The sequence below is a fragment of the Ictidomys tridecemlineatus genome, chromosome 1, assembly GCF_052094955.1.
Source record: "Ictidomys tridecemlineatus isolate mIctTri1 chromosome 1, mIctTri1.hap1, whole genome shotgun sequence".
Lineage (NCBI taxonomy): Eukaryota > Metazoa > Chordata > Mammalia > Rodentia > Sciuridae > Ictidomys > Ictidomys tridecemlineatus.
In genome coordinates this window covers 116,450,414-116,463,288 of record NC_135477.1, presented here as the reverse complement: position 1 = coordinate 116,463,288, position 12,875 = coordinate 116,450,414, and the positions used below count along the sequence as shown (strand labels likewise).

The window sequence follows — 12,875 nt, the reverse complement described above, 5'->3', positions numbered from 1 at the left end:
TCATCTTCACTGACACAGCCCGCTGTCTCTACCAAGTTTAATTCCTGTCATTCTGCAATGGCCTCCTACTGGTATCCCATTTCTGTCCTCACCCATGAGTTCTCTGAACAGCAGCCTCAGTGATCTTTTAAGACTGTAAATGAAATAATGTCATGCTCTAATTTAAACTCTTTAGTACCTTCCCATTGCATCTAGAGTCAAATTCCAACCACATCCTGTGGTCTGAGTACCTTGTGAGGTCTAGTCCCTGACCACCTTCCTGAACATATCATTGGTATCTCTGCTTCTTGCTTCTTGTCTCTTTCTCATCTCCCTCAAAATGTTCCCTGAATGCCTCAATAAATTAGTCCCTTCCTCTCCTACTGTCTTCCATGCCATTTGGGTTAGATCTTCACAGCACCTATCACTCTGAGAAATCATATTTTTCATTTATTTGTGTTTCTATTTATTGGATATTTATTCTCTCTCACCAGAATGTAAGACCCAAGGGGCAAGTGACTACACATCAGGATTTTATTCACTCTGTTTATGCCTAGAAGAGTGCTTGACTCATAGTAGGTACTCAATTTATGTGAATCAACAAATCAGTGCATGTATGGTTCTATCTTAATGATGTTTTTAAAATCATGTTCCATTCCTTATCTGTCTATATTTCTTCTTATAAAATACATGTTATTATTTTGAGCAGTTATAGATAAATAATAAGATACTACAGAGAGTTCTCATGAACCCTGTATCTAGATTCTCCTATTAACATCTTACATTACTAGTATAGTACATTTGTTACTATGCTGAGCCATATTGAAATGTGCTTATTAACCATATCTTAAGTCCATATTTTATTCAGATTTTCATGGTTTCTACTCAATGTCATTTTTCTGTTCCAGGATCCTATACAAGATACCAAATTAGAATTAGCTCAATGTTGTCTCTAGCTCTTCTAGGCTGTGACAGTTTCTCAGCCTTTCTTTGCTTTTAAAGACCTTGGTAGTTTTGAAGAGAACTGGTCATTTTGTAGAATGTTTTTCTATTGAAATTGATCTGATGTCCTTATGGTTATATTGGGATTATGAGCTTTTGTGAGACAGATCACTGAGATTAAATGCCATTCTCATATTACATCAAAGCAACAGGCTATCAACACGATTTATCACTGCTGATGTTGACTTTGATCATCAAGCACAAGCAATGTTTGTCAGATTTCTCTACTGTAAAGTTACTCCTTTCCTCCCTTTTCTATATTGTGCCCTTTGAAATAAAGTCACTACAAGATGCCAACTTAATTATTTAATTCCTACTTCTCAATATTTAGAACAATAAATTCCAAATAGGTTAAAATATAAGTATAAAATATTTTGAGAAGAAAACTTAGGTGTATACTTCTATATTATTTGGATAAGGAAGATAATCAAAATAAGAAATCCCAGATATTACAAAGGAAAATATAGTCATATATAAATATAAAATTTTAATTTATGCTTTAAGCTACCATGACAATGAAAAAGATAAGTGCAACAATGAGATAAAAATTTCTTGCAACATGGGCTGAGGTTATAGTTCAGTGGTAGAGCACTTGCCTCACATGTGTGAGGCACTAATATCTATCCTCAGCACCACATAAAAATAAACAAAGATATTGTGTCCATCTACAACTTAAAAAAAATTGAAAAAATACTTGCAACATACGTTTGCAAAATTTTAATGATAATTGTATCAGTTATCATTAACCAAATATTTAGCTCGTGTCAGTGTCATACACTTTCTAAGTACAATACTTTTATTACTTCACTTTTGGAACAACCCATGAACTGTGTTTATTTGCTTTTCCATCTTACAGGCAAAGAATTTAAAGCACAGTTATGTTAAATAAACTACTTGCAGTTAAAGATCTAATAAAGGACAAAGGCAATCTGGATCTTGGAGCTGTGCACATAACCTCTAAACAATATTGCCTAAAAGTGCTAGACAAAGAAAAAAGCCTATTAAGAAAAAAATGAGTACAAAAATGTAACAAAAAATCCATATATGATTATCATGATCCAATAAAAGAGAATAAAAAATGAACAAAATATATAAGCATTCATGCCACAGAATAGAAAATGTAATAATGAATTTATGAGCATTCATACAGGAAAAGATGCTAAGGAATGCTAGTACTTACTGCAATACAAACCACACAAGGAACTACTATTTTCATCAATCAAGCTGGCAATAATTAAAACAATTGATATCATATTGTTCTAGTGATAACATAAAATAATAGGATTTTTCCGTGCTTTAAAAAGATGAATATGAATGATTAGGATATTTTTGGAAAGTATTTTTTAAAAATCTGTTATAATAAAATGTACATATGATTTTGGATCTTGTCATTTGTTTTTTTTTTAATGTTTTTGCTTTGAAATGCTAGCACATATAAAGACTTTTCTAATCTCTTTTTTCCTTACAGTTTTATGCTTCATATAAATATAATATTATAGTGTATATCCTTTTGTGTCCGGAATAGCAATATATCTGTGAGTGCCCATATTGTGTATGTAGCTACAGTTTATTTTCATTTTGATAATGTGGTATATCAAACCAATTGATTTTTGTATGTTTATCCATACTTGTAACCCTCAGATAAATTCTACTTAGCCATGGTTTGTGATACACTTTAAATGTGTCATTGAATTTGATTTGCTAGTATTTTATTGAGCATATTTGGCATTTATGTTTATCACAGATAATGACCTATATATAGTTTCATATTCTTGTAGTGTCTTTGTAATTTTGGTACCACATTGATTATGTCCTTGTATAAGGAGTCTGAATGCATTTCTTTTACTATTTTTTAAAGGAATTTAAAAAGAGAGTTGATTTTTTTTGGTGGGGGGGAGGTCTAGGGTTTTGAATAATCTGTTAAAGGGGCTTAACCACTGAGCCACATCCCCAGCCCTTTTTATTTCAAGACAGGGTCTTGCTAAGTTGCTTAAAGCATTGCTAAATTGCCGAGGCCGGCTTTGAACTTGCAATCCTCCTGCCTCAGCCTCCCGAGTCACTGGGATTACAGGAGAGAAGCACTGTGCCTTGCAGGAGGGTTGATATTAATTCAGCTTTGAATGTTTGAATTTACTCACGAGGATATTTGGTCCTTGACTTTTTTTCACTGGGAGGTTTTTGATTACTTATGTTATTTTTTGTTGTTTTGTTCAGCTTTTCTATTTATTCTTCATTCAATTTTTGTGCGTTATGTGTTTCTAGGAATTTGTCCATTTTTCTAAGTTATCTTATTTGTTGGTATATAGTTGTTTATAATAGGCTCTTATTCTTTGTATTTCAGAGACATCCATTGTTATATCTTCATATTTGAGCTCCCTCTTTTTTTTTTTTTTTGGTTAGTCTATTCAAGGGTTTGATGAATTTATTTTGTTTCTAAGAAACAATTCAATCTTGCTGATTATTCTCCTGTTTTTATGTTCTCTTTTTGATATATTACTACTCTAGTCTTTGTTATTTCCATTCTCTGTCAACTGAGATTATTTTTGTACTTTCTTAAAGTGTAAAGTTTAGCGATTTATTTGATATCTTGTTTTCTTTTAATGTAGGCAGTCATTTCTATCAACTTTCCTATTTGTATTGCTTTTGCTGTATCCTGGAAGTTTTGGTTGAATATGCATATAGATGGTTTGTGTTTGTGAGCATTGACAAAGGTATATAAAGATACGGCATGACTATTATGCTGGGCTGTTTCTGATGGGTAGAATTGGAGGCATCAGTGTTGAGAAGCAGTCTGCTAATAACTTTTCATGCATTATTAAATCTGTAGTTTCTTATAAACTGCATTATTTGTTCATATTTTCAAAAACCTAATTTCTAATGAATTCATCAAAAATAAAATAGACAAAGGACTTACCTTCTTTAACTCTCATGGCAATTTGTAAAAATTGGAAGATTAAAGCTATTTTAGACTCTTCATGTAGAGTAGGCCCATGTACATCAAAAATATGACATCTCAGATGACTACTGAGAAAGATTTTCAGTCAACCTCTACCATATCTAAGTAGATATCTCCAAAATTAAGAGTTAAATGGAGAATAGGAAATCAAGAATGGAATTACTTATTTCAAAATGTACAATTCTAGCTAGGCGTGGTGGCACACATCTGTAATCCCAGTGGCTTAGGAGGCTGAAGCAGGAGGATCATGAATTCAAAGCCAGCCTCAGTAACTTAGTGAGACCCTGTCTCTAAATGAAATACAAAATAGGGCTGGGGATGTGGGTCAGTGGTTGAGTACCCCGAGTTAAATCCTGGGTACCAAAAAAAAAAAAAAAAAGCTCAATTCTAAGCAGACTTTGTGAACTCAAACACTTCTTCCTGTATTGTACTGTCTGCTCCAATAAGGTAGAGGTGTTTGTCTCTTTCACCACTGTATCCTTAATGCAAAGCTTAGTGCCTGGTACACAGGTAACAGTGAAAAAATGCTTACCAAATGAATGCCTGTTGTAGGATAGCAGTTAGAGTTTGTTATTCCGTTACTTGTTCTTTTCCGGAATACTTGTATTTGGTTCCACTTTACAAAGTGTCTCATTATTATCCCTGCTCAGTCTGTGATTAAGTAGAACTGCTATTACTTTGGGGTATATCTGTCTTCCTAGTAGTACTGTGAGTTATCAAGGGCAATCTCTGATTTTTATTCACTTTATTCTGTATCTATAGAACAATTAATTTATTAAAATCTGATTATAATGAGCTATACATAAATGTGTTTTGCTTTTTAATCTCCTAATAGAATGTCTCTGACAATTATTGACCATAGGAAAATACAGTTCACTGACTACTAATTCCACTATTATTTTAATGTCACATTTAATCTCATGCTCATGTTAAATTTTGTGTTACATCACTATAATCACCAAATCGCAATCCTTTTGTCACACAACCTCAAATTATTTGTGCCAATTTTTTTGAAATACTCTTCTGAAATGTCTAATATCTACATTTTCCTCAGTAGGTCCTTTCATTCATAATACTTTAGATATTATATGTGTGCTGATGATTCAAATATTGATGTATCTAATCTGAACCCTTCTCCTGATATTCAAGTTCATAGATATATCTGACTGCCTATTTTCTCATCTCTACTGGTATGACAAGAAGTCACTTCAAACACAGCATGCCTAAATTCTGAACTTATTTTCTTACCTTACCCGAAATCTGCATCTCTACAATTTTTCTCATCTCAATAAGTAGCAATTCTGTCCTCCCAGTTTGCTCAGTCAAACATGATTCCTTTCTTTCCTTCATGCTTAATTTCTAGTTCATTGGCCAGACTAGTGGATAATGTCAAAATATGTCCTTTATTCAAACACTTAATTCTTTACTTACATTGTTCTTATTCTAATCAAAATCATCATTACTTCTTACCTAAGCACTTGTGTGGCTGCCCTGTCTTGATATTTCCACTTTCCCATACTCCAATTCTCAGTTTAGCATTAGAGTGATCCTGCATGTTAACTAAGTCATGCAACTCCTCTTGGCAAAACCCTGCAATAGCTTCCCCCTGCATACTAAACTAATATGGATGGCTACTTGGTACTTACTGGACCTTCATATTTCTTTTGTCTCTTGCTTACTTTAGTCTAGCATGGTTATTCTGATTTCACTTGCAAGAAGGAATAAAGATTTAGCTTAATTTGAATCAATAGATTAATGTAAGGTGATAAATCAGTCTTCAACATAATTGAAGTTGTGATGGATTTTATCTATTAATAAAGCATATGACAAAAAGACTTCTAGAAACCTTTTCAGAAACCTTTTCTGAGAGTCTATAAAGAAAGGTCTTTGATAATGGGAATTTCTTCCTCAATCAAAGAGCATGACAAAACCAGTCTAGGAGGGATTGCACATATACTTTTTTATTTTTCTGATTTTTGTATGTGTGTGTGTGTGTGTGTGTGTGTGTGTGTGAAACATTCTCATTGAAAAGGTACTTTTTCTAGAAACTTTGTATACTTATCCATTAGTAGATGATTAATTAAAATTTGAAAATAATAGCTATAATAATAGATTTTTTTTGTTTAGGTTCCTATTTCCAGTTAGTGCAAATTTCATTTTGAAATTCAATCAAACACAGGATCCAGCAGAGGAGAACAAATTGTTGGAACATGCTAGAAAAAACATTCTCAGATGTAAGGTAATTGTAAACTTATTCCCTAATGTGTAAATTGTCTTTTCTAGCTGGGGAAATATTACATATTCTAGAATACTGAAAGAAAAGAGAACACACATACAACTTTCTTTAATTATAAATAGGCATAGATAAAATGTTAATGCAAATTAAAGATAAAAAGATTATAACCAAATAATTTAATGCCAAATGCCTTTCTGTATGAAATGTCCCCACAGATTAGTAGATAATATAGCTGTTGATACCAGTTGAAGAACTCCCAGCAAAACATCAAAGCCTGACAAACAATTATTGATTACAAAATCCCACTTAAAAAAAAAGTTTAGCCAAGATACTGTGTCACAAAGAGAAAAGAGAACCTTCTAAACCTTTATTATACACACATAAAGTACTCTGTTCTTTCTTTGTAATAAACCATTCTTCACCTCACTTGTGAAAAATACATTTTTAAAGAGTATGACATTAATTTTCAAATTTTCAAACAGATCTATACAGAACAGAAAGTGAAATAAATTCTTACCTTCCCTTTCCTACATTAAATTCACTATAAGTTTGACAGAGAAATGTCATTTTGTCATATGATATTACTTCACTGCAGAATAATTCATGAAATAAAAGCTGTACAAAACTGAGACATAATGTTAAAGTCACTTTTTTGGTGATGATTGCTATTTTCCGTTTTGTGGTTATTTATATGAAACATATTTTATATATTTGAATTTTTTGGAAAAATACATTTAAAATATTTGATTACAAAAGCGCATACTTCTAACAAATGTGCATGAAGACATGTGCCAGGAGCTACCTTTGTCAGGAAGCTTTTTTCCAGCTGACCAACTGCTCCCTGAGGCAGCCTTAGGAGTGGCCAGGATAATAAGGGAGGTGGGATAATCTACGTCACTTCCCTCCTTTTCATTAGCATGGATCCATCAACATTGTAGTAGCCAGAGTTTTCCAGCAAAGCAGCATCAAACTTGTTTTTTTAATGTTTTCTTATAAGACAAGAGATGCATTCTCTTGGGAAAATGAGGTAGAAGTAAACCCTCGAAAGCAGAATGACAATTGTTTTAGCAAATGATGAATAATATTTCTCAGAATATTAATAATCTCTACTTGCCACACTGATACAATTTGCAAAAAAAAAGTCAAAAACACAAATAATTAAAACAAAACTATAAAGTTGTATACAACTCTGGCCACATAACACATCATAGAAGGACTTTCAGAAGATAATTAAGAAATAATAAAAATAAACAAATAAATTTGAAGATTTTGTTTTCTTTTTTCATGCTTCCAATAACAGAGAAAATTGGGTCTCAAAACCTTGGGTTCCGGGAAGCATGTTCATCTTCCTGCTGCATGGGTTGAAGTAATGTATCTGTCTCAGTGCAAAGGAGAAATCCAAGAAGGTATGTGCTCTATCTAAGCTCTTTTGAACAATCCAGGTTTTTTTGTTGTTGTTGTTTTGTTTTGTTTTTGTTTTTGTTTTTTTGTAGATTAGCAGTTAATACATAATTTGAGACCTTTTGATTTTTGGAAATTTTGCAGAAGTCAAGAAAAAGTTTCCATTCTCCATCAAAATATCTCATAATGTTTAATTATAAAAGTTCTTTTTGTCATTTTGAATCCATAAGTTTTATTGTTCAACTTTTTAATTACAAAATTGTTTTAAATCTTTAGTTCTTTTCTAAAATCAATAACTGATCAAAAAGTAATATAAAGTGTCACTTGGTGATTTCCAATTACATTATTTATTATATGTTAAAATAACTTGTTTCTGTATTTTGTAATCCTTACCATAAAATATTAGTCTAATGGTCTTTGTGTTTTACTTATATTAAACAGCAAGTTGTACTCATTGCTTTTTCATTTATCTTTTCTCATTTATATGTCTTCTTTCAAATGCCCTCTAATCAATCTGGAAAAGAAATTTAATAACATTGTTTTCTTTTTTTTTTTTAAAGAGAGAGAGAGAGAGAGATGAGAGAGAGAGAGAGAGAGAGAGAGAGAGAGAGAGAGAGAGAGAGGGAGAGAGAGAGAGAGAGAGAATTTTTAACATTTATTTTTCAGTTCTCGGCAGACACAACATCTTTTGTTGGTATGTGGTGCTGAGGATCAAATCCGGGTCCCACGCATACCAGGCCAGCGTGCTACCGCTTGAGCCACATCCCCAGCCCAATAACATTATTTTTGAGAGGCTGAAATTCCTTTTATCATTATCCTCAATGTTATTTGTATGCCTTTTAAAATGAGTTTTAGAATGTTAACTACATAAGGTCAGAGGCTATTTCCCCATGTAAATTGGGATTTGTCATGTTGCCTGGAAGCTTCAAGCAACAGGAAGAGGCAAAATTATTTTGTATTTAACTTGCCTTTAATGACTCTTCACTGTGGACACTGCCAGTCCACAGACTGACCTCTACTAAAATGTTTAAATGATATTGAGGAAAGCACTTTTGGTGTACCATCAACCAGCAGCCACTTGCTCTTCATTCAGTTGAACTTCGGTTTTGTTCAGGCATCCTGTAGTCCTGTGATTCTGCCCTTTGCCCTGAATCAGGGAGGGAAGGGTGGCTGGTCTAAGTTAATTATAGCAGTTCTTATTAATTTGCTAGTGATTAGATCATGAGTAGTGACATGACCTGGTCCAGCCCAAAGGAATGTAAACACAGGTCTGTTAGTAGTATTTGTTTTTGAACATGCAAGAATATTTTGGAAATAAAGCATCCTTTCTCTCCTCATACCCCTCCCCCCATTATTCCTGCCTGGTTAGCTTCATTAAGAACATGCTGTCTGGAGCATGTGTAGCCATCTCAGTTATGTACATCAGGGAACTAGGGGATGAAGAAATGTGCATACAGAGGGCAGCCATTAATCATTTCTGGAGTCTTTCCAATTCTGATCTTGTAAAATAAGACACAGCCTTAGTTTGCAGTTACTTTCTGTAGAATTGAATGTTACAAAACCAAAAGCATTTTTTTTCTTTCAATACTGGGATTGAACACAGGGGCACTTTATCACTGAGCAATATCCTTAATCCCTTTTTAAAATGCCCTATGTATTTATTTATACAGGGTCTTGCTAAGTTACTGAGAATGGTTTCAAACTTGCAACACCCCTGCCTCATTCAGCCTCCCAAGCCACTGGGATTACAGACCTACCATACTGAGCATAGCCCCAGTGCATTTTAATTCATTCAGATATTAAATTCTTGGCTCAGGGTGTAACTCAATGATAGAGCTCTTGTCTAGCATGTGTGATGCCCTGGGATCAATCCCTAGCACTGCGTGTAAACACATACACATACAAACACACATATCAGATATTAAATGATGCCCTAAATATTGCTTCTTTTCACCATCTCCACAACTAAAATAACTTCCTAGGAGTTGTCCAACCTATACTCTTTTCTGCTTCTTATCTGTAGTCTACTTTCAACTTAGTAGTGACCATGTGTAATACTTTTCAATTTTCAATGGCTTCTGATTTTATTTAAAATGAGTCCCAACTCTATATCATGACCTCCAGGGCCTCTACGGGATCTGATTGCTAGATGCTTGCTATGTATGCATTATGCTCCAGTCACACTGGCTTCCTTCCTATCTCTTGAACATGTTAAAGTTTTTCCTTTCTCAAGTCCCTGCATTTGCTGTTCTTCCTTGGATAATTTACACCAAAACCCTTCTAATGACCTTTAGTTCCTATTTTTCTATAGGCACTTAGCCCTACTTTCCTCCTTCTTCAACATGAGTAGCCTTGTTTCCTCTGCTTCAGTTTTCCAGTCTTTTGTTCTTCTCTTTTATAGCATTTATCTTCAGGATTCCTTTTCATCAATAATTTTGTCTTATTTCTCTACCATTCCATATGTGACCTGTTGATCAATATAAACATGTTGGCTGTAATAGCTGGGGCTCCTCTCTCTCTCTCCGTCTCTCAATCTGTGTGTGTGTCTCCCATTATGCTATATCATCTTTTGAGTCCAGCTTCATGACTTGGACCTCCTACATGGCAGCTTAGGGTTCCAAAGCTAGTATCTTGAGATAGATAGACAGAAATCCAGGTGGAAACTATATTGTCTTTTCTGATTCAGCCTTGGAAATCACTGGGTGTCACTTTTGTGGGTTCTATTGGTTGAAGCATTCACAGGGCCTGCTTGAGGGAAGGGAACATTCACCTCTTGATGGGAAGATGGAAAAGAATTTGAAAATGTGTTTAAAACCAGAATTGGAGGAGCAAATAATTAATTGCAAGAATTAATTGTAGCATGTAGAAAAATAGGATGATTTTTAAATAACAAAGTTTCTACTTTTTAAAAACATTTCAGAAGCTTTAAATATGCTTCATGCTTCCCTGGACCATGCTTCCTTTGATTGCGATCATCTGCCTGCCTTGTTTTTTCTTGCGGAATCAGTTTTACACAGATTTTGTTGTGATGCATTTGTGAAGGTATTTTTATATTCAGTTGAAATAAAACTGGCAAAGGTACGTTTTAAAAATTTTTTTAAAATACTTTTAATTGCTATATGCACTACATGTATCCAAATGACATCTGTTTTAGAATCAAAACAAGACATTTACTTTTATTATGGAACATTCTCCAGTTTGGTAATTTTAATCTTACCATAAATGTGAATAGTACATTATTGTTTGATATCCAAGTGCAAAGGGTTTGAGAAAATAAAATTTCACTAGCTATGTTAGAAAACATTTAATTAAAAATTAGGATAGTTACTGTTTTTTGAGTACATATAGATTTTTTTCCATTTAATGCATCTTTTCATGAAATTTTTTCTTCCTTTGCCATTTAAAAGTGCTGACATCTAACCTTAGTTTCTCAGCCTGAGAAGATGGGTGGTCCTCTCAGCACTCTATGCCATTTTAGAGATGTAAAGTGAGAAACTATCTTTGCATAGGTCATGTTTTATATGGTCCTGGAAGTCATATGGTTTCACTCCCTGTAATCATCCTGGTTGACTGTCACAAAATTTATTATTAGTCAAATAAATTTAGATACATTAATTAATTTATTGAAAAGGAAGAAAAGAAAGGGTAGAAGGATTTCTTTAACATGACATGTAGCATATATGTGTGTATATATATGAAACGAGTAAAATTGACTATGCAAGGATGTATTATTCTTACTCAGTTTTGATCATCAATCGTTGAAACCAAGCATGAGAGAATATTCATGAATCAGTCCATCAATAATACATTCTGTGGAGGTTTTAGTTCTTATAAACTTAGCCTAACTGCTTTTCTACATGTATGGGAGTAAAAGTCTTAGAGAGACCACACAAGAGAGATGAAGAGAGGAGATAAAAGAATTAAATGTGCAAAGAACTGAGACTTTGCTCAGAAAGTTGGAAAAAAAGAATTAAGATGTCACCAAGAGCTGCCTTAGAATGGTGAGGTTATAATTTGGGATCTATATATTTGCATTTATAATAGAAAATATAGAAATATATATGTATAAATATTAATATGAAATACACAAAACAAACACAAGTTTATTTATAATGGAAAAATTAAATGCAGTGAAATAAAAAATATAATGGATTGGAAAAACACTGAGCAAGTCTGGCTTATCTCTCCTTTCCTTCTTATGATTTTTAGAGACCTTTCTCCATTTCTTGATTTTGTATCTCTTCTAGAAACAAAAATCACTACAAAGTACAGTTTCTTCCACTGAATGTATTGCTTGTACATCATGCACACTATGTCATTTTAATTTTTAAATTTTCCTGCATCTTCTTATCTTGAGGTTAGATAATTCACATAGGTTCTTATAGCAGCTGCAAAGGAGCAGCATTTACCTCTGAGCTTTGCACACTGATAAATGGCCTTAGATACGTTTGCCAGTTACCTTTTATGTTATCTCACAATCATCCTAAAAGTTGTGTGCTAGCATTATCAACCATTTCACAGATGAGAAAATTGTAGCACAGAAAGCTTACTGACTAAGCCAATGACTCAGCAAAAAGGGTTTAGAGTCCATTGGAGTCTCAGCCATGATGCTACATGTGTACCTGGATCTCAGGTGTACTCATTTTAAAGCTTACTCTTTATTCTTTTGGCCAGTTTAAACTAGTTAGTGGAAGCAAGCATGACCTACGTACACTGTAGAATTTCATTATGTAACTCATTGGAAAATTTTCTTTTGTTCTTTTCTTTTTAACCAAAGGCTTAGTTGAAAGGTATTCCCATAGAGGCACCACACACCTCCATCTGCACCATTTTACTCCTCCTTTGATGAATTAACTCGGGTTTGGATAAAGCCAGAAATACATGATTCCCTAATATTGTTTCATTAAAGATTTTTTAAATGTATTCTTTCCTCTCCATCTACTTCTAAATGTAGAGTCTTCTTAATTATTGAAGTCTGCTTATGGAAATGTAGAGAATAATATATAAACAACAGCAGTTTAATATATTTGGATATAAACATAGGTAGTACTTCTTAAGTTTCTATGGAAGATCATGAAACATAACCAACTATGAAAATATAACACATAATAAATATTGTCTAGCATTTCCATTTCAAAGTCAACCAAAAGGGTAGAGAAGTGAAAAGAATGAAGAAGAGAGAAAGAAGTAAATGAAAATGAAAGGAAAGATAGGAAGACAGAGAAAGGAATAGAGAAGCAAGAATTCAGCCTAGGAGGCCTGCTTGAATCCTCTAGTTACAGATAAAACATGTACAAAAAT

The 12,875-nt window shown here is 33.4% G+C and overlaps 1 protein-coding gene across 1 annotated transcript in view; it reads left to right on the top strand.

Moving 5' to 3' along the window:
• Window positions 1-5,564: 5,564 nt before the first annotated feature.
• Tmem232 (transmembrane protein 232) overlaps window positions 5,565-12,875 on the top strand; it is a 186,356-nt gene continuing 179,045 nt past the window's right edge. Inside the window, exons 1-4 of the mRNA XM_078022291.1 lie at window positions 5,565-5,575; window positions 6,065-6,176; window positions 7,474-7,579; window positions 10,495-10,652. Of these exons, the coding sequence (XP_077878417.1) occupies window positions 5,565-5,575; window positions 6,065-6,176; window positions 7,474-7,579; window positions 10,495-10,652 (387 nt within the window). The remainder of the gene's footprint in view (window positions 5,576-6,064; window positions 6,177-7,473; window positions 7,580-10,494; window positions 10,653-12,875) is intronic.